The 22236-nt window shown below is 34.6% G+C and overlaps 2 protein-coding genes across 5 annotated transcripts; both read left to right on the top strand.

Annotated features, from left to right (window-relative positions):
- The first annotated feature begins 3955 nt into the window (after positions 1 to 3955).
- On the top strand, positions 3956 to 4555 carry LOC148761990 (uncharacterized). Its single transcript, XM_088807323.1, has one exon. The coding sequence runs from the start codon at positions 3956 to 3958 to the stop codon at positions 4553 to 4555; it is 600 nt and encodes a 199-aa protein (XP_088663449.1).
- Positions 4556 to 7435: 2880 nt separating this feature from the next.
- NRB4 (mediator of RNA polymerase II transcription subunit 15a-like protein) lies at positions 7436 to 20766 on the top strand. Of its 4 annotated transcripts, none has more exons than XM_018123099.2 (13): positions 7436 to 7583; positions 7816 to 7932; positions 9072 to 9190; positions 10402 to 10513; positions 10885 to 10987; positions 11503 to 12897; positions 14221 to 14291; positions 14826 to 14900; positions 15785 to 17188; positions 17325 to 17669; positions 18785 to 18985; positions 19077 to 19165; positions 20127 to 20766. In XM_018123099.2, the coding sequence occupies exons 3-13, from the start codon at positions 9078 to 9080 to the stop codon at positions 20332 to 20334; spliced, it is 4116 nt and encodes a 1371-aa protein (XP_017978588.1). In that variant the 5' UTR covers positions 7436 to 7583; positions 7816 to 7932; positions 9072 to 9077; the 3' UTR covers positions 20335 to 20766. The 4 variants fall into 4 exon arrangements, with proteins under 4 accessions (XP_017978588.1, XP_007023331.2, XP_017978587.1 ...); XM_007023269.3 differs by having other exon boundaries at positions 7436 to 7709; positions 11515 to 12897; XM_018123098.2 differs by having other exon boundaries at positions 7436 to 7709.
- The last annotated feature ends 1470 nt before the right edge of the window (positions 20767 to 22236 follow it).

The raw sequence follows: 22236 nt of genomic DNA, 5'->3' as shown, positions 1-22236 counted from the left end.
ATTCTATTTCATGAATCAAACAATATAATAATTATTTTTGTTCAATTCTGTTATCATAGAATAGTGATTTTATTGTTTCTCTATTTCATTTCGTAAACCAAACATATCATGAGATTTATTTTCAGATGACATAAAAAAGATAAGTGGATATCTTTTATACATAAAAATTTTATGAAAGAAAAATTCTTTGTTTATAAAATTTAATCCCATCCATTTCAAAATTTTAAGTAAAAACTTTCAAAATAAAATTTTAAATTTGAATATGCTTTGCGAGGCGTGGTAAAGCTAGAGACAAGTGCTCATATTTTCAAAGCAATAGCCATCTACAAAGCAGAGCAAAAGTCTGGTTAGTTGTTGGATTAGACACAAGACATAGAAAATGACCACATTTGTTGAAAACGGACCACAAAAAGTTGGCTTTGATTTGATGAGTTGTCACATTTGCCAATAAGTATGTTAGAATCAAACCAACGCGCGACTGCCCGGAGAATTTGCTCCTCTTTTCTTGTTTAAGATTCTCATCATTGTCTGGTAACTATTTATCATAATGGTAATTATTTCCCTTTTACAACATTAATTTGTTCATATATGCAACGTTTATATTTATAAGTTTAAAATTATTTTTTTACTTCAATTTTTTACGTTTTCATCATAGGTCAGAATGTCAGATCTCTTTACTTTCTTCACCCATTGGAGCTTTGGTATGATATCAAAATTAAATCTGGATTGACTCTGATATCACTTTGTCACGAAATTATTATTCTCTCTCCGAAATATTAATCTATTAAAATTTAAAACATCCACATTTATAAATCCAAAACTCTTTTTTTACTTATCCATGTGAATCCTAATATATGATTTTGTACTTTCCCACAAAGTAAGAAAGGGATCTTTCTTCCTCTTTTCTCTTTCTTTTACTTGTAAGGAAATTCATTTGACTAATAACATAGTCTTTTCCATAGTTAGATGTTATTCTTAAAAATAAAAGAAAATTCTAAATTTGAAGCAACTAAAAAAATCAAGATTGTGGGTTATGAGATTTGGGGTAAAGGGGACCTAAGTTTATATGGTGGAATAACAGAGATGAGGAAGCACTCATAAGATGCAGATTAAACAGAGTGATGGCTACACAAGATTTAGTCTGCAAAATTTTGAGAATGGCCATTTTCACTGAATCTTTGGGAGCTTCGGATCATCTAGCTCCGAGGGTGGATTTATATTATCAAAAACAAGTTCATTGGAAATGTAGATTCCATTTTGAGTCAGTTTGGTTGAATGATGAAGCATGTGTGCAAAGGGTAATTGAAGAATGGAGAAACCAAGAAGCATCCTTTAGAGAATTTCTTGGTAAACTTCATGATGTTAAATTATTATTTAATTCTATTTAGTCTAATCCATTGAAAGATATATAGGATAGAATTAAAGAAAAGCAAAAAGAATTGTAAGATGCTCATGCGGAAGAAGTTTCACTGTTGGCTAATCAACGAATTAAAGTCTTTACAGAAAAATGTGTGAAAGTTAGCAAGAGAAGAGAAGGATATGTGGCAACAACAATCAAGGGTTGCTTGGTTAAAAAATGGCGATAAAAATTCAAAATTTTTTCACCAAAGAGCAACAGAGAGAAGGAACAAAATACAATATGGGCTCTGAAAAAAATGAATGGTGAATGGGTTGACTCGCATGTTGCTATTTCTTCTAAGATATATGAATTTTTTTTCATATCTTTTCACTACTTCTAACCCATCAAGGATAGAAGAGGTATTGGCTTATATCCAACTGTGCATTACAATGGAAATGAATGAGGCTTTAGTTGCTGATATTACACTTAAAGAGGTCTGGTTGGCACTATTTCAGATGGCTTCATTAAAGGCTCCTGGCTCGGATGGATTCCCTGCCTTATTTTTTCAAAGATTCTAGGATGTCATGGGTCTCAGCATTCACCGTTTTGTAAAGGAATTTCTTGCCAGATGTTTAAGCTTTGAAGGTATCAACCACACATTAGTAGCTTTGATTCCAAAAGTTCCTCATCTGAAGTTGGAAAGTCAATTCAAACCAATAAGCTTACGCAATGTCCTATATAAGATAGCCTCTAAGGTCTTAACTAATAGATTGAAGTCAAATTATGCCTGTCATAATTTCTGAAATCAGAGTGCGTTTGTACCTGGCAAACTGATTACAAATAATGTTATTGTGGCTCATGAGGTTGTTCACTTTTTGCATAATAAGAGGCATGACAAATGGGAAATTTTGCCCTCAAGCTAGATATGAGTAAGGCATATGATTGGGTTGAATGGCCGTTTGTTCAAGGTATTTTGCACAGGATGGGTTTTAATGCTAAATTTGTAGATATATATGGTTATGCAGTGCATTTCAACAATTACTTATTCAGTGCTTGTTAATAGAGTCCAGGGAAATATGATTAGTCTATCAGTGGGTTGAGCCAAGGTGATCCTTTGTTCCCTTTTCTTTTCATAATTATTTTTAAAGCTTTATCTTCCTTGTTGTCAGCATCAAAGGAAAGTAAAAGAATTTCGAGATTGCAAGTGAATAGGGGTAGTCCCAATATTACAAATCTTTTCTTTGCGGATGATAGTATGATTTTTGGGAAGACATAAATTCAAGAGCTAATGTATTTAAAAAACTTATTTACAGTTTAGGAATATACATCAGGCTAAAAGATCAATCTTGAAATGTGTCCTATCCTTTTTAGTAAGAATACAAGTGAATCAGATGTTGTTGCAGCTTGTTAGTTATTAGAAGTACGAAGGGATCAATGGGGTGGTTATTATCTTGGTATGCCGTTCATTTGTGGAGGTTCGAAGAAGCAGATATTTAATTGTGTAAAAGAGAAAATCTTAAAAAGAATTTCCAATTGAAAAAATAAACTACTCTCAATAGCTGGTAGAGAAGTCTTAATCAAGGATATGGCACAAGCAATACCAACTTACATAATGAGCTGCTTTAAATTACCGGATGGATTATATAGGAATATTGATTCGACTATTGCTAAATTTTGGTGGGGAGGTAATGCTACAGGCTCAAAAATTCATTGGAAGGACTATCGTTTTATTTGTCCTTCAAAACATTCTAGAGGTATGGGCTTTCGAGACACTAGTAATTTTAATTTGACTATGTTGTCAAAGCAAGGTTGGAGGTTGCAAATGAAGAATCTTACGATTTCCTATGAGGTGTTAAAAGCCAAGAATATCCCTAATGTAAATTTTTTAGAGGCTCTAGTGGGATCAATCCAATCTATTTATGAAGGAGCATCAAAAAAAGTCGGAGTCTTATTAAAAGTGGCTCCTATTGGAGGGTTGGTACTGGACAGAATATTCTTGCTAGAAAGAGTAACTGGATACCATATGACACACCACACCCAGTTTTATCTTGTGCAGACATTGTGTCAAATTCGACAAAGATCAGTGAGTTTATAGTGCATGAGCAGATGGTTTGGGATGAAGAAAAGATACGAGCCTATTTTCCACCTTAGGAATGCAACCTAATCCTATCATTACCTTTGAATTTACGAAGGCCAGAAGATTGTCTAGTTTGGCAGCATAGTGCTATTGGTGAGTATACAGTTAAATTGGGATATAAAGTGTTGAGCCGAGATTCAATGGTTGTTGGAAATACAGCAAGTTCATCTGAGAGTATGACAACTGCAAAGAAGATTTGAAGCCTAAACATTCCCAGGAAAATCCTTTTATTTGTTTGGCACGCTCTTCACGGATGTCTCCTAACACGAAATGTGCTGACAAGAAGGAACATTACAATTGATGCTAGTTGTCCACTATGTGATGCAGACCAGCAAATAGATTTTCATATCCTGTGTGCTTGTTCTTTTGCCAAGGCTGCTTGGTTGGTTACCAAATGGGGTTTCTGAGACATCTCATATCATTTATCCTCCATAAAAAAGTGGGTCAGTATGCTCTTACAATATTTAGATAAAAATAGTATGGAGGAGGTTTGCTATGTTATGTGGGTTTTATGGAAGGGTCGTAACTCAACTGTGTTCAAGAATGAGAGATTGAATCTGCGCCAAGTGGTTCAGATGGGGATAGATATGTACACTCAATACAGGGCTGTAGTTGTGATAGAACGACCGCCTCAACTAAATGTTGAATTGAGTTGTGATCGGTGGAAGTGTCCATCTATTACTAAACTAAATTGTGATGCTGCTCTTTACGGTATTAATGGAATAAGTTGTGCTACGGTGGGTTTCATAGTTAGAGGGCCTGTTGGTGAGTTGCTAATTGTTGGAAGAAAGAGGTTTAGGTCTATCAGAAACACGGCTATTACTGAACTAAGATCCTTGCTTTGGGCTTTAATGGTTTGGTCTCAAAAACTTGTAATTCATGAAATGGAGATGGATTGTTTACAAGTGGCTGCCTGGATTAAGGATAGAAAATTTACTAGTGAAGTGGGGCAGGTTGTTGAAGCTTGTTGCATGCTTCTGCACCAACTTAACTCATTTGAGATTTTGCACCGTAAAAAAGAGGCCAACATGGTAGCTCACGGGATTGCTAAGTCATCAATGGTTGCCGAAATGGATTAAACCATCTAGAGACATAGTCCTTCATTACCAGTGGGAGCTCAACAAGCTTTACAAAGGACTATCTTACTTAGTTATGGAGGTAGGAATGTAAGGGCATGGCAGTTGAGTACCCTTTTTTCCTTTTCATGGTTTTTATCTCAATGGGTTCATGAGAAGTTTTTTAATGAAGCTCTTCTCCATGCAATAAAACAAGTTACAATATGGGGGCTTGAACTGTTCTTTTTGTAGTAATACATATTGTAATGACTAATTATTCTGATATGAAATGAAATACTCTTATTCAAAAAATAAATCAAGATAAAATTAAAATTATAAACTCTTTATCTAAATCAATTGAATCTCAAAGATAACATGTACAAGATATATACTAGGTCAACAAAAATCATTTCATTGCCATCGAGATTTATGTCCAATGGTCAAGATTATGTAAATAGAATTTTAGATTGAGACTTTATTGTTAATTAGAAGAATTTTTAAAAAAAAAAATAGTTTTAAACTCAATTTTGTAAATATGAGATACGAGTATCTATTACTAAATCATATGCTCAATTGACATTCGAGTATTTAGCTCATTGGTTGGTGCATTATCCCTTATTTAAAAAGCAGAATTCGAATCTCTTATCTCTCAATTATAAAAAAAAAAAGCTCAATTGATTTTAACCAAGGATCTTTATACTCGTCCAAAAGAAGAACAAGGTTCAACTTTTTATGCTTTTTTTTTGTTTATGTCATTTTTAAAATAAGAAATAGTAATATTCACTATCTAGAAGAATTACTTTGCACATAGTTATGGCCTACGTGGAGGAATCATTTTCAATTCCAACATGTATAAAGTGACAAAAGAAAGAAAGAAAAAGGCAGTCAATCATCTAATTGAAAGTCCAAAGTAATTAGAAGAAAACAAAAACGGAGAGCAAGTGCGCCAACTTCAACATGCAAGATTCGCACTAATAAGTTTCCAAACTTTGACTAAAAAGGTGATAAACCCAAGGCACTGCCCAATCGTCTGCAACTCAATTTCCACCGACTTTGGTTTGCCCTATGTGAAGGGAAACCTCCTCACCTTGTGCCTTTGATCCAAATATTTCAATAAAGATTTAAAATCATTATATTATGTATATTTTGAGTTCATTCATTTATTCTAATTTTATATTGAATTTTCTTTTGGTAACATGTTAATTTGTTGATAATTGATTGGTTTTTTATGTTTAATTAATTGTATTTGTAATATTTACTTTTTTCTTCTGAAATCGAAATTGAGATATTTGAATTTTAGAAGAAAATTAAATAATTTTGGGTATTTGTTATTTTCCACACAATCAACTTTGCTATCTTAATCACATGTTTTATATTATTAAAATATTTCATTTACATTTACAATATATATATATATATATATGTTATATCTATCATTAAACTAAATATTGAAGTACTATAATTTTATATTTTGATTATAATATACAACTACTTATAAAAAAATATAGTATTAATCAATTATAACATAAATGTGTTGTCGTTTATTATAAAATGATAAATGTATTGTTTAGTTAGTTAGCTTTTATTATTTATAAAATAGAAGCCCATATTTAAATGACTTTACTTGATTCAACTAACATGTAGCTTTTTCACCTTTTGCTTTTTCAACATCTAAATCTTTCATTTATCATTACATTAAAAGCATATATTTTGATCTAATTTATAGTAACAATTATCACATGTAGCATGTATTATGCATTAAGGAATGGTTAATTAAACACTTGAAGCATAAAATCAACCATGCAAAGGATTGGAAATACATGATCAGAAAAATAATGGAGGCAAACAAGAAAGTGCAGTCTCAAATTTAGAAAATCAAAATTCAAAAATGGAATCAAGGAATAAAAATAACAATCAAAATTGTTGAGAACAAAGTTTTTTTTTTTTGTTGAAGTGGTCTTTATTTTAAGAAACAAAATCAAAACAAAATATAAAAAAGCATAATGCCTTAAAAATTCAGGAATAATTTAAAATTTTTTTTAAAAATTATTATTTTATTTTATTATCAAGTTTTTTATGTTTTTATTTTGAGTTAAGTAGGTCTAAAAACACATATTAACATAACATAATAACATAATCACATGACATATTTCATATTCATCTTAAGATTATGTGAGTAAAAATAATAATAAATGATATTTTAATTAACACAATTTGTCAATTTTAATAATAAAGATATATAAGAGTTAAAATGAAAAAATAATAAATTATTTAAATATTTTTAAATAATTTAAAAAGATTTTTAACCATTATATATATATTATATAAAAGCACAGACATACACAGGGAAAAAAATAATGGAAGCAAACAAGAGAGTACAGTCTCAAATTTAGAAAATCAAAATTCAAAAGTGTAATCAAGGAATAAAAATAACAATCAAAATTGTTGAGCACAAATTTTTTTTTTTTTGAAATGGACTTTATTTTTTTTATGAATGAGGTAGGCTTTATTTTAAGAAACAAAATAAAAAAAAATATAAAAAAGCATAATGCCTAAAAAATTCAGGAATTATTTAAAAAATTTAAACAAATTTTTATTATTTTATTATATTATCAAGTTTTTTATATTTTTATTTTGAATCAAATAAATCTAAAAGTAAGTATTAACGTAACATGATAACATAATCACATGATATATTTCATATTTATATTAACATCATGTGAGTAAAAATAATAATAAATGATGTTTTAATTGACACAGTTTGTCCATTTTAATAATAAAGATATATGAGAGCTAAAACGAAAAAATAATAAATTATTTAAATATTTTGAAATAATTTAAAGACATTTTTAAGCATTATATCTATATATATACGTATTATATAAAAGCAGACATACACACGGTTCCAACTATGAAAGAAAAGTCTTTCCAATTCACTTTGGTCTAACGCCTGACCTTCTTTGGCTTCTTCTCGTCTATTCTTTTTTCCTCTGTTCTCAGTTCGATTTCCCTTGGTTTTCTCTCGCTTTCTTTTCAACCTAGCGAAGCTCAGGTGATTTTCCTTATTTTCTTTATTCTAATTTTGTTTATTTATCCGAGAGTATTAGGTACCCAATAAAAGCAAAAAGAAAACAAGAACGAGAACGAGAAGCCACCGATCATCCTTCAAGAAAACAAAGTAAAATTTTTAAATCTTTTTTTATGTATAATTATTTTGAAAAGCCATAAAATCGTAAAAAAGATAGTTTTTAAAATTCTTTATTTATTTATTTATTTTGTAATAGAGGGCAAGAGAACCTGCGGCGTAGCTTTAATTCAATCGAGGGATTTGGAATTTGAAAAAATCTTTGAGAAATTTTCGAAGCGGATCTCTCTTTTGGAATTGGGAGCTCTTCGTTGAGGTAAAATTTCAATTCTTTCTTTTTTTAGGTTTTACGATTCTGGTCTCGTAATTTCCTTGAAAATTTTACCTGGGACTATGTTTTTTGACTTGTAGTAATAAAAATTTGATTTTCCTTTTAAGAATATCACCACGTAATGGACTTTATAGTTTCTTAATTTTTTTTTTTTTGATCTGAAAAACAATTAGAAAGCTTGATTTTATATTTGGATACCCAATAATGAAACAACCCTTCAAAGTAAATTATTTCTATTAGGTATGGTTTATATCATTGATTCTGTTCATATTTGTAATTATCTTTTATATTGTTTTCATTTAATAATTTTATGATGAAATTCAAATTAAGGGGTTTGATTTTATTGGTGAAAAATCAAGGATTTAGGTCATCCAAATATATTTAGCTAGAACAGTTTTGGTTACAGTTAGAGGGCTCAACTTTTTCATAATCATGAGTCTAGGTAGCATTCTCAGAAGCAAACTAACAATTAATCCTCATTAGCAATTCATTGAATATGATCATTGCTTGTCAGTGATTAGCTGGTCAACTGGTGAAAGAAGTAGCTTTTTAGTAAGTTACAGTTCTCCTTTGGCTTATAACCAATGGCCTAGCACAGAGAGAAAGAAAAGACAGAGTCTTAAACAGCCTTGCAAAGAAAGGCTGGTTAGTAATATTACTGAATCAACCAAATAGACATCCAAGTGTGCTAAATTGTGGCGTACATATTGAAAGCTAATGTTCAATCATGATTTTGCGGTGTCTATACACGTGTAGTAAAATGTCCTGTGTTTTGTAAGAGCTAAACTGATGCAGCAAATGATTTGTAGTGTCAAATTTAGGTTACAATATTACAAAAAAAATCCTGCTCATATGTATAAATTTATGATTTTTGCTATCTATGAGGAAAACTATAGAGAGATTTTAAAAAATTACATGCTTTATTTGAGTTATTAAGAGATAGAAACTGAAGATGGGGAAGGGAAGCATTTATCAAAAAGAAATTTGTTGAATATTTTGCATATTGAGGAGTAACTTCTGTTTCCAAATTTACTAGTTTTTCTTTTTCACTTTCTTTTGTTTATGATAAAAAGATTTTATTTGCAAGTGTTTGTGACTGTACTCTTCTTATTTGGTGTTGTTAGGAATTGATGGATAACAATAACTGGAGGCCTACTCCTCCGAGTGGAGAGCCCACAATGGACACAGGTGATTGGAGAACCCAGTTGCAGGCTGATTCACGACAAAGGATTGTCAACAAGATGTAAGTGAGTTTTATGGTATTATTATTTGTTAAATAAACTTGTTGCACTTAATTTATTGTAGATTCTGTGGCATGTCTTCATAGTCTTAGTTATTGTTAATAACCAAACAATACCATCAATAATACCTTATTTCCTATTCCAAGCAGTTTCTTTGTTTCGTAAATATATGGCTTGAGAATCAAAGCTTGCTCTTACCCAGAGTTTGGGCACTTTGTATGGGCCACATATCTGTAAGCTGATGTGGCTAAGCTTTTGGGTCCAACTTTAGGTGGCATTCTTGGCATCATCATTTAATGAATTTTAGTGATTGAATAAAGATGCATTTTGTTTTTAGATTTTGGGTTCCTTGTAAGCTTGGCACTTCTTTCCTCATTCAATGTGACCCAAGTGGTGGATGCACATCATTTGAATTTGTTTGGGATACCTAGTAAAACTATCATAGGCCTTGGGCCTCAACCCAAGAGACTAGCCTTACAGGTGAGCTAACCATCCCTCTATATATGTCCAAGATGTTCCTAGTGCACATCTGTTGTGTGTCTCAGCAAACTTGCACCACATGACGGTTCTCCAGGCCAATCCCTGATGTCCTTGGCAAGGGATCCACACCCATATGGTCCTTCGTTGTAGTACCCTTAAGTCCATGTGATATTACTCCCTTGGTTTTAAGCGTTTGCGTGTCGGGGAAGTGGATACGGAAAATGAAATGTCAATAATTGTTACCCTTTATTTTGATTTTTTTGGGGGTGAGGGCAGGGGTGGTACTGTATATGAATTAGTGGGTCTCTTTGTTATTACTATCTGAATCATGCCCTATCATCAAATAACTTATTGCTGTAACTTCGACTAGTGGCCCTGCCTTCCACAACGCTCTCTGAACAATGGAAATATTGGTATGTGGTCTATTTGAATGTAGCTGATATATGAAGGCCATGATGGTCACTTTGTTTATATTGGGAGAATTTATTAAATTCCAATGTGGTGGCTTCGGGGTATTGAAATGTAGACAGTCTTGAACAAGTTTAAGGGAAAATTTGTTGGTGTTCAGTTTATGTATTGGTTAAATTTCGTTTGATGATATGTAAATATTTTACTAACCTGATAACTCGCATTCTTAGCATTGACTTATTTACCAATTGAAGATTCTTACATGCTATTTTTAAGAATTTGATATTTGTGTGTCACTAACTTGTGAAATGCCTTGCATATGTAGAATGGATACATTGAAGAGGCACCTTCCATTTTCTGGCCAAGAAGGTTTAAATGAACTCAGGAAAATTGCTGTAAGGTTTGAGGAAAAGATTTTTACGGCTGCAAGCAGCCAGGTAATCACGCGATGCTGCATTCCTTAACGTGCTTTGTATGCATGGTGTTTGTATCAATATTTGTGCATTTCATGACTTTGTGCACGTGATTTGTTGTTACCAATATTTAGTCTGTTAGCGTTGTGTGTGTTTCCTTTTTTTCCTATTCATATGCATAGACCAAGGCTCCTTACCTTGTCAATTACATTGGAAATCCATGAGAAAGATTTCCAGGGAGGAAAGAGAGAAGGGAGAGAGGAAAAAAGGAAAATGCTTAATGCTAACTTAATATTAAGCATGGGCCATATAACATTTTTGATAATCTTGTCTTGTATTCGAATAATAAAGTACAACTTATATTATTCTAATGGTGTTATGGATTGTCTATTCAGTCTGATTATCTAAGGAGAATATCCTTGAAGATGCTTACAATGGAGACCAAGTCTCAGAATTCTATACCAAACACTGGGAATAACGGCAAACCTCCTGATCCAGGTAATAGTAGAAAATGGTATTTTGCTTCGATGTATCGTAGGAGCAGGATAGTTTCCATTTACTTGTCCTTTCTGTTCTTTTACATGCAGAGTTGTTTAACTTACAACATGTTCAGTGGCTAGTTTAATGAAAATTCCCTGAACTTTATCCCTTTTATCCCCTTATTCAAGTATAGCAGTAATAATACTTTTAACCAGGTGGGTTAAGTTTTGTTTTGGTGGGGTGGAGGTGTTTTAATTTGATAGATTTGATGAGCACACCCAAAGAGAGCCACATTTGCTGTTTCCATAATTGAAGTCTTTCGGCATTGTATACACGTCTGCATGTGCTAGGAATAATTGTATCATTTTTTTCTTCCTCAGGGTATGGTTCAATTTCCCTCACATGTTTTAAGTCTAGTTCTCTTTTTAAATGAATTAGTTACTGTTTTGGTATTTTTGTTGTTTATCTTGTTCTAAATGTTCTTCAATTCTGTTCTTGTGGGTTTGTTCCCAACTTCTCTTTCTGAATATAAGAATCTTGGGTAGGTTCTCAGGCCATGCAGAACCAAGTTCATGGTCAAGGGCAATCAATTCCTATCCCACTACAAAGTAATCAGTCACAAGCACGTCAACAACTGTTGCCCCAGAATGTTCCAAATAACATGGCATCTGCTGGAGTTCAAAGTTCTGCTGGTTTACAATCTGGAATGCCTCCTGTCTCTGGTCTAACTCAGAATCCTATACCTAATGTTGTTGGTCAGAATTCCAACATGCAGAACATGTCTGGAATTACACAGAACTCACTGGGGCAAGGAATGCCTTCCAATATTTTTGCCAATCAGCAGAGGCAAATGCAAGGAAGGCAACAGGTGCATCCGCAACAGCAGCAGCAGCTATACCATCACCAGTTACAGCATCAACTTATGCGGCAAAAGATTCAACCGGGAAATCTCCAACCGTCGCTCATGCAGTCTCATATGCAGCAACAGCAGCAGCAAAACCTGTTACCGCCTACTCAGTTGCAATCCTCTCAGCAATCTGGTATGCAAACATCATCTGTTATGCAGCCAACTGTTATGCAATCAACTCCTCTTCCTGGTCTTCAACAGAATCAGCAATCTTCTTTGCAACAGTCAACCCAGTCCATGCTTCAGCAGCATCAACAGTCAGTCCTTAGACAGCAGCAACAGCCACAACAGCCTGCCAGTGCTGGTATTCATCAACAACAAACACCAATGACACAGCAGTCAATGATGCCTCAGCAGCACCAGCAGCCTCCACAGCCACAGCAGCAGCAGCAGCCACATGTAATGGGACAACAGACAAATGCTGCAAATATAACGCAGAATCAGTTAATTGGACAACAAAACGGTATTGGGGACATGCAGCAGCAGAGATTGCTAGGCCAGCCTAATAATCTTTCAAACCTGCAGCAACAGCAACAGCAGCAGCAGTTAATGGCTCAACAAACCAATCTCTCAAATATACATCAGCAACAGTTGGGTCCTCAGAGTAATATTTCAGGATTACAGCAACAGCAGCAGCAGCAGCAGTTGATTGGAACCCAGCCGGGTAACTCAAGCATGCAAACTAATCAGCAATCTTTACACATGCTATCCCAGCCTAAGGTTCCACTCCAACAAACGCAGCAGAGTGCACCTAGTTTGTTACCAACTCAAGGACAGACATCCCAGCAGCCACCGCCGCAGCAGCAGCAGCAGCAATTGATGTCGCAAATGCAATCTCAGGCTACTCAGTCGCAGCAACAGTTGAGTTTGCAACAGCAGCCCAATCAATTACCAAGAGATATGCAGCAGAGGCTTCAAGCATCAGGTCAAGCATCAAGTCCCTTGCTTCAATCCCAAAATCACATAGATCAGCAAAAGCAGTTGTATCAATCACAGAGAGCTGTTCCAGAGACATCATCAAGTATGTTTTTGAATCTATGCAGTTACCTACCCTTGTTCTTTACTTTGTTGCTTTCTGATCTTGTGTCATTAGCTAATATGTGCAATTTTTTCCTCTAGTACTAGCATACTTCATCCTTGAAACCTTTTAAATTTTTTATTAGCTTATATGCCCACTATACATTTTCTTAGTTGATGCTATTGTTTTGTGTTGCATTTCCACTACTTCCAAAAGTAGTTTCCTTTCCAACTTGGGGAGATTAAAGAGAACATTTTCTTGAATTTATGCTATGCTATCCCCGTCAAAAACAAATCTCAGACCTCACATCTTGGTTAGATGTATAATTAGTCTTTAGCTAACAAACCAGTGCTTCCAAAATTGCCGCACGCTTTACTTGCATCAGTCAATCATAGGAACTGCCTGGCTTTTTGGTTCCCAAATGCGATGCCAAATGCCCCAGGGTTTCATATGCGCCCTGTATTCCTTGAGTCTAGTTTGTGCCATAGATTGTTTTAATGTTTTAGATTGAATTACCTTTATTGTTATCGTATTTATCTTTCAATGAGTAACAGGTCCATGGCTGCAAAGAGTTAACTTTTTATGGGTCTTCCTTCTCATGTTTACTTTATTTATCAACCATTTGCTCCTAGTCCAACTGAAGTTCTTAGTTGTAGATGGAAAATGTTTAATTAGCTCTTAACTTGAGAAATTCTATAAGCAGCCTTGAAAAATTAAAAATGCGTTTGAACTCTAGTTATTCTTTATTCATCACAGTGGAAAGCCAAAATTACAAATTTCTTCCTTTTATAGAGTAGACATGCATCTTGGAATATGCCAAAAGGAAGAGACATTCAAATTGGGTGTTGCAGGGAGCATGCTTTTTAACGAGTAACCTCAAACTTGGATACGCATGGTTAGCTGCAGAAACTAGGGATAAAATCTTTTCATATGTACATGTTGAAAATGTTTACACTGGGTTTCTTCAAATTCATTTCAGTTGTACCCATGGTGGGTCCGATGGAATTTTATGACATGGGTCATTGGTTGCATTCCAGTCCCTGTTTGATCTTCCCATCTAGCTATGTTTGATCTTCTCATCTATGCTATGTATATTTTATTTTACTTTAATTTCCTATGAAAGTTGGCTGTTTTCTGCTCAAGATATATACTTCCTCCACAAATTATCTATTTTAATGTTCTGTTACATATATGCAACAGAATCATGTATCTTTACGTGTAAGGAACAATTTTATTTCATTTGAATTATGTTGTCCTTACTTACTCTTTCTCCTCCAGAAATTTCCATTTTTCTTATGTGTTCATTGTTTTATATATCTTTTTCAGCATCTTTAGATTCCACAGCTCAAACAGGACATGCAAATGGTGGTGATTGGCAAGAAGAGGTCTATCAGAAGGTAAAATCTATCTTCATACATTCTCCTGTAGATACTACTACACTAACGACTTGGTTTCAAGAAGGTTTTGAGTTGTAGGAAAGTGGTTTTGAGACGATTATTAGAGTATTTTGGGATGCTTCTCTCTGCTGAAGTATAAACAAAAAGAATTACGAACTTAAAAACAAATTTGATGAGAGAAATCCTGACATTTTTTGAATGTCTTACTAGTTTGTTAATAAGAATTTGAATTCTTTTGTCTTGTTCTTAGAAGAAAGAAAATAAAGCTTATATAAATCCTTCTGTGGTCAATTAAAGATCCATTATATTGGTGAGCAAGAAAACTGTCAAATAGATCAACGATATCTTGCATGATTTAACTACATTAATCATCATTTATTGATGCATTTGTTTCTTCACTTATTAACTAAAATCAGTCTCTGCTTGTCAGCAAATGAAAAGATCTTTTCACTTTTCTCATTAATTATTAGACTTGGACAAATTGAGTGGTTTAATTGTTGGTTAACCATTCTGTTTCCTGATTTAATGTTGCAGATCAAAACCATGAAAGAGACATACTTGCCTGAATTAAATGAGATGTACCAGAAAATCGCTGCCAAATTGCAGCAGGTAGGTTGTCCTTTTACATAATCTTCTATATTCATTCCCTGACCTCCAAAGAGCAGTGGGACTGATCTGCACTGCCCTCTGCTGCCTTGTATGTCTGAATAGAATTTAGACAATAGCAATGTTGTCAAAGGCACTAGGACACTTACCTCGCATGAGGCGCTAGGACCCTTACCTGAGATGCAAGGTGCAAAAAACTGCTTGCCTGAGTGAAGTAAGGCTCTAATTGCTGGAAGATAATTATATATACGGGACAAAGAAAATTCTGTGTTGTGTCTTATAAGCTTAAAATATATGATTTTGTTAATAAACATTAAAGAGTTTAATCCGTTACATTGCCTAATATGTTCCAAAGATCAAGAATTATCATAACCAATGTTATCAAACAACGTTCCAAGTTTCCTTCACTTCCATAACAAAAAGTTGTGCATCAATTATAATATTTAATTTTTTCCTGGAAATAGATTTAAAACTGGCCTTTTTTTACTATTTATAGAGTAACTGACAAAACAAATTAAAGCCTATAGAAACCAAAGGACACTTAGGCTCATTTTTTCTGCGCCTTTCACCTTGAAGAAGGTGCACCTAGTCGCAAAAGCCATGGGCCTGAGTAAAGGCCCTTGCCTTAAGGGGTGCAAGGTGCTTTGCTTGATTTGTGCTGTGCCTTAGAGCCTTAGCACCTAGGCATGCACGATGACAACACTGGAGAATCAGAATTCACTACTGCACATTAGAAAGCTTTTGATTACATGCTGGTTTTGGGTTGCTAGTTGAATCTCTTTCCTGTAGGCACTGTTTAGTAGTTGCATTTATGCTTATATGGTGTAATTGTGGTTGGTAAGTTTATTTGTTTCTGTTAATACAATTTTATGCGTACTATTTTCCAGCATGATTCTCTTCCACAGCAGCCTAAGTCAGACCAGCTTGAGAAGTTGAAATTATTCAAGACCATGTTGGAGCGCATTATAACTTTCTTATCAGTTTCCAAAGCAAATATCTTACCCACTTTCAAGGATAAGTTGACTTCATATGAGAAGCAGATAATAAATTTTATAAATACCAATAGGCCAAGGAAGCCTGCCTCAACGCTGCAGCAAGGACAGCTTCCTCCACCTCATATGCATTCCATGCAGCAGCCACAACCTCAAATTAATCAGACACAGTCTCATGATAATCAAATGAACCCTCAGTTGCAGTCAATAAATATACAAGGTTCTGTGCCAACAATGCAGACGAACAATTTGACAAGTTTGCAGCACAATTCTTTGTCTTCTTTACCTGGGGTTTCAACAGCACAGCAGACCATGTTAAATTCGCTGCAGCCAGGTTCCAATTTGGATTCAGGACAAGGAAATGCCTTAGGCTCAATGCAGCAGGTCGCTCCAGGACCTTTACAACAAAATCCTGTGAGTACCTCCCAACAAGCAAATATCAGCAGTTTGTCATCACAAAGTGGTATAAGTGTTCTGCAGCAAAACATGAATCCTCTTCAGTCAAATTCCAACATGCTTCAGCACCAGCATCTAAACAAGCCGGAACAACAAATGCTGCAGTCACAACAGCTCAAACAGCAGTATCAACAGCGCCAGATGCAGCAGCAACAGTATATCCAGAAGCAGCAGCTAATGCAACAACAACAGCAACAACAACAGCAGCAGCAGCAGCAGTTGCACCAGCAAGCAAAGCAACAGCTGCCCACACAGTTGCAGACACACCAGATACCACAGCTGCATCAGATGAATGATGTAAATGATATGAAAATGAGACAGGGGATGGGTGTTAAGCCGGGGGTCTTTCAACAACATCTCCCAGCAGGCCAGCGCCAATCTTATACCCATCAACAGTTGAAACCAGGTTCTCAATTTCCTATTTCTTCACCCCAGCTCCTTCAGGCTGCATCTCCCCAGATGCCTCAGCATTCTTCCCCACAGGTTGATCAGCAAAGCCTGCTAACATCCATCTCAAAAACTGGAACCCCTTTGCAATCTGCAAACTCACCTTTTGTTGTTCCTTCACCTTCAACTCCGTTGGCCCCATCACCTATGCTTGGGGAATCTGAAAAACCTGTTCCAGGCACTTCTTCTCTCTCAAATGCTGCAAATGTTGGACATCAACAAGGAACTGGTGTTCAACCGGGCTCCCAATCCCTCGCAATTGGCACTCCTGGGATATCAGCCTCACCTCTCCTTGCAGAGTTCACTGGAGCAGATGGGACTCATCCTAATGCTTTGACAACTGTTTCTAGCAGGTCTAACATTACAGAGCAGCCTCTTGAACGTTTAATGAAGGCGGTTAGTGAAGCTCAATTCTTGACACTTTACTCCCTCTCTTTTGTGGTTACTTCTGTGAGACAGCTTTAGAAGTTCTTTCTTCTTTTCTTTTAAAAATATATTGGATTTATTTAATTTTAATGAGTTACAATTTCAGGTGAAATCCATGTCACCTACAGCATTGGGTGCATCTGTAAGTGACATTGGCTCAGTTGTCAGCATGACTGACAGGATAGCAGGGTCAGCGCCAGGTAATGGATCTAGAGCTGCAGTTGGTGAGGATCTGGTTGCCATGACAAAGTGTCGTCTGCAAGCAAGAAATTTCATCACCCAAGATGGAATGAATGGGACAAAGAGAATGAGGCGTTACACTAGCGCCATGCCCCTAAATGTTGTATCATCTGCAGGGAGCGTAAATGATAGTTTCAAGCAATTAACTGGTTCAGAGACATCTGACTTGGAGTCAACTGCAACATCTAGTGTCAAGAGGCCTAGAATTGAGGTATCATTCTTTGCTCATGGTACATTTTTTTAATTTTTCAGCTATGTTTTCATAAGCCTCTTCCACCACTTTATATGGCTGAGCTATTTTATGCTGTCTCTATGCCAAATTGAATGTTCATCTTCCATCTTCAGAATGTTTCAAACTTATGTTCTATTTTCCTCTTAGAACAGCTAAACTTTTTATTTTGTCTATATTGTCACGTTGATTTTGTGTTTTTGTTTTTTTTTTTTTGTTTGTTTCTTTTTTTTTTAGCTTCGGCATTAGAATCCATTAAACATCAATATGACTACAATCTTAAATTTTAATTTCAGAAACCTTAAAGATTCGAATGTATTTGTGAATATGAACTCAAGATTTACCATGAGTCACAGTTGTGTTTAGTTAGTTACATTTAAGCATGCGATGAACATTTAAATAAAATGCAACATAAATATTGGTGAAGTAAACTTTGTGGATCTTTTCAACATAGGCATCATTGTTCATCTGGTGTTCTGAATCACATGGTTCTTCGGTTTTTTTTGTCCCTTCTGATTTCATGCATTTTGTTTCAATAACAGTGCCAAATTTGCTGCTAGTATTAATCAGCCACTGCTAGTGTTACATCCTGATTACAGGCTAGGTGTTCATTAACAGCGTCCTTCCTTTCTTGGAATGCATCTAATCCTGATAAGCATCAATCATAGTAATTAAGCTTTAGAATCTAGTCAGGAAGCCTGTAAAGAAAATGTTAGTTCTGCAATCTATTAAATCATGTGCAATATATGAAACCTAAATTCCCAGTTCCAGTTTGACCTTATATCTCTATCTGATGTCTGATTGGAAATTCAATCACTTTCAATAATCTGGTTATTATTCAAAGTCCATTAAATTTCTACCATATAGACAACATATTTTTCTCTAACTGCCATTTTACTTTCTGATGCTCTGTCGCCTTGTGTCAAAGAGATCCCTGGCATTTTGTTTTTCACACGTCGATTTCTGCTTAGCAATAAATATAAGCCATCTGATGCTGACATGAGAAAACTTATTTATAATTTTGTATTATCTAAGATAGCAGTGTGCAGTTTGCTGTATGTAATTAGATGTACAAAATTTGATGGGATCTATTGCAGGCTAATCATGCCCTTTTGGAAGAAATTAGGGAAATAAACCTACGACTTATAGACACAGTGGTCGATATCAGTGATGAAGATGTTGATCCAAGTGCAGCAGCAGCAACTGCTGAAGGGGGTGAAGGAACCATTGTCAAGTGCTCTTTCAGTGCTGTGGCTCTCAGTTCAAACTTGAAATCACAGTATATGTCAGCACAAATGGTAAGCTTTCAGATTGTGGAAAGAAAGTGATGTATTAACTTGAAGTTTTATGCTTTTCTCTTCATTATCTATATGCTTTGTTGCTATGCAGTCACCAATTCAGCCCCTGCGTTTGCTAGTTCCCACAAATTATCCAAATTGTTCCCCAATACTATTAGACAAGTTTCCTGTTGAAGTCAGGTGAGGAAACATCGTATACGAATTCAAGGCACCCTTCTCTCTTCATCCTCTTCTTAAATTGGCTAGTATTCTGTTTAGAAACTGTTTGATTTATTTTTTAGCAAATTATTATGAATCATGGTTTGATTCACTTTTATCCTTTATTTTATTTAACTACAATTTCCAAATGTAATAGTTTAAAGAAATAATCTTTTGTGTTTTAATGAAAGGTTACTGGCCTGATATAGATGGAGGATGGAAAGAATCTAGTTGAAGATTATGTAGGACTTTGTTTTGTTTCTTTATTATATCTTATGGGTTTGATTGTAACTTTTATATATATTTAGGATATTTATATTAATTAGTATTTTTCTTATTTTTCGATTACAGGGCTTAAGGCTTATACTTGATATTTTGCATTTCTACTAGGGTTTTAAGTTTTAAAAATTATATTTGACATTTTGCATTTCTACTAGGGTTTAGGATTTAGTTGTTAATACCTATCTTATTTTAGTTTTGAGTATGCTTCAATTTGTGAATTATTGAGATATTGGTATCTTGAATTTTTTGGAGATCAGTAGTTTAGATAACTTTGAGTATTTGATTATTGTTATTTGAGAATTTTTATTATGATTTCTGATTATTTTCATAGTTTCCTCCATCAAATATTGTGGGAAAAGGTTCATTTTCTTCTTCATGTTACTTAAATCTGTTCATTGATTTAATTGCTGAGTGAGTCAATTTGACTGGTTAATTGATGCAGCAACTTCAACTTCAACTTCTATGGTAATTGTTAATTGTATATCACTTCAAATATATTTTAGGTTTTTCAATGTTCTAGGAGAAAATTTTGTTAGCAGTTATTAGCATTGGCTTAGGGTCATGTTCCTGGTTAAGAGCAAGTTGGTTCGAATCTAAATGTCTAATATTTGACCTTTTTTGCATTGAAAATAAATTTTGGTCTTATATTCTGGATTCACAGTAAGGAGTACGAAGACCTTTCAGTTAAAGCGAAGTCAAGGTTTAGTATATCACTGCGAACCCTTTCACAGCCTATGTCACTTGGTGAGATAGCAAGGACTTGGGATGTTTGCGCCCGAGCCGTAATTTCTGAGCATGCGCAACAGAGTGGTGGAGGCAGCTTTAGCTCAAAATATGGGACTTGGGAGAACTGCTTGAGTGCTGCATAGCAATCTTTGCTGACTCAATCAAAAGCATAAACTGGAGTTTTTCTGATGATTGATGACAAGAATTTGCCAATCTGCTATCAAGAGAACTGAATAAGCAGTTTTTGGATGCGTATAATGGCAATCAAAATTCATTCAAGGAAGCAGCCTCTGGTGATGTTTGTCAACTTGAGAACTCCCAAGGTTGGTTCGTAATTTCTGTCATAAGGTAGATATTGTTGTTTGTATGGGTCAACACATGCGGCATCAATTAGCTTTGCCATCAAATTCTGTTTATAACCCTGCTGCATTATGTTATGTAAGTTTGTAACAGATTATATGGCTTCCCTGCTTCCCCAAATCAGTCTGTAAGGTTCTTTGAATGGGTTGTAAAACGGGAATCCTGTGTACAAATTTTTCAGTTTTGTGATAAATGCAAAACTCTAATTATGATAATTATCAATTCAAGATTGTTTTCTTTGGCTAATAAATTAGTAATGCATAATCCTTCTCAACTGATTGATTTTGCACATTTTTACTGTCTGACTAGGGGGGCAGTTAACCTTAAGTTTTCTGAAAGCATCATGTTATGTATAGCAATGATTGATGGTATTAGAGAATTAAAACCATAAGTTAAGAAGGTACAGCAAATTGTGAGTCAGTGTTGGAACATTAGAATTAGCCAAAAGTTAAAAGGTATGGTTAATTTCGACAATTGAGTTGGTAATTCCACCACAAATGATGGGATCGGAAACTTTACCAACTATCTGCTAGCAATTAGGTACATTTATTGATAAAACACTACAACTAGCTCTTTCAAAACTTTGAGCTCTAAATGCTTCTCCTTTCTCTGTGATGGATTACATTTGACTGCAAGTTAATAAGAAGTTGGATGTTTTAACATTTCATTTAATGTTAAATTGCAAGCTTTGTGATGGATTAGATTTCACTGCAAGTTATTAAGAAGCTGGATGGCTTAATATTTGATTCAATAATAAGTAAAGGCACGAATCTCCTGTTTAACAAATTAACTACATCTTTTACTTCACAAGGTTAGGTAATATTGTTTGGAAGCCAAATTGGCATCTACAAATCTCCCATAAAATTATAAATTTCTTTATGCCCTTCTGCCATAAAAGGAGAGTAGCCTATTAAACATGTAGTTTTGCAATGTGTGGGTTGGCATAGGATTAAGGTAACAAATCAACTTCAACATTTAGGGAGATTACGGTACTGGATAAGTGGCTTGAGAGGATAAGTTGCTTTCTGTTAAGAATCTATCTGATGAAGTGAGTAGCATACTTTCTGTGTCTGCGGCCTTTACATCTGGAAGGTTAGATGTGAGGCAAGAATTGCTAAAAAACCAACCTCGTGTGAGAGTGACGGTAACACATATTCAAAGGGTTGTGCCAGAATACTTGACTGTCATAAGGAACTAGGCTACAAAATCAAAGAGATTATGAAACAGACAGGGTAGATAAAGAAGAAGCCTTTGCTGGAAGATGGGACAAGGTCAATCAGTTATGTTTGTAGGGATGAAATTAGCTCTCGGAAACAGTTTCCAAAGTTTCATACAAGAAGTGGTGTGTTCAGACTGGAGATTAAAGCCTAAGCTGACAGACATAAACAAAGACTGCACATTGGGTAGTTGTCCAATCAAAGACACCTCCATCTTCCTTGATGTTTGTTCTCGATTTAGAGACGTGGCCTCCCTTCATCACCATGATTTCATTCGTTATGCTTAGGATGCAAAGAAGGGCTCAGTCCTTTTCTCTGTGTTCTAAGAAGATATTGTAATATGTAGACACTTGTGTATTATCATCCTTTACATACCATAAACAATTAACCACATTCAAGCATCCATCCATTACAATAATACATTTTGTTTTTATAAACAAATCTTTTCTTCCATCAATCCAAACATGT

This window comes from Theobroma cacao, chromosome 6 (assembly GCF_053813885.1).
Source record: "Theobroma cacao isolate CCN51 chromosome 6, ASM5381388v1, whole genome shotgun sequence".
Taxonomy (NCBI): domain Eukaryota; kingdom Viridiplantae; phylum Streptophyta; class Magnoliopsida; order Malvales; family Malvaceae; genus Theobroma; species Theobroma cacao.
The sequence above is the reverse complement of the archived record's forward strand: the minus strand, read 5'-3'. Positions and strand labels throughout refer to the sequence as shown.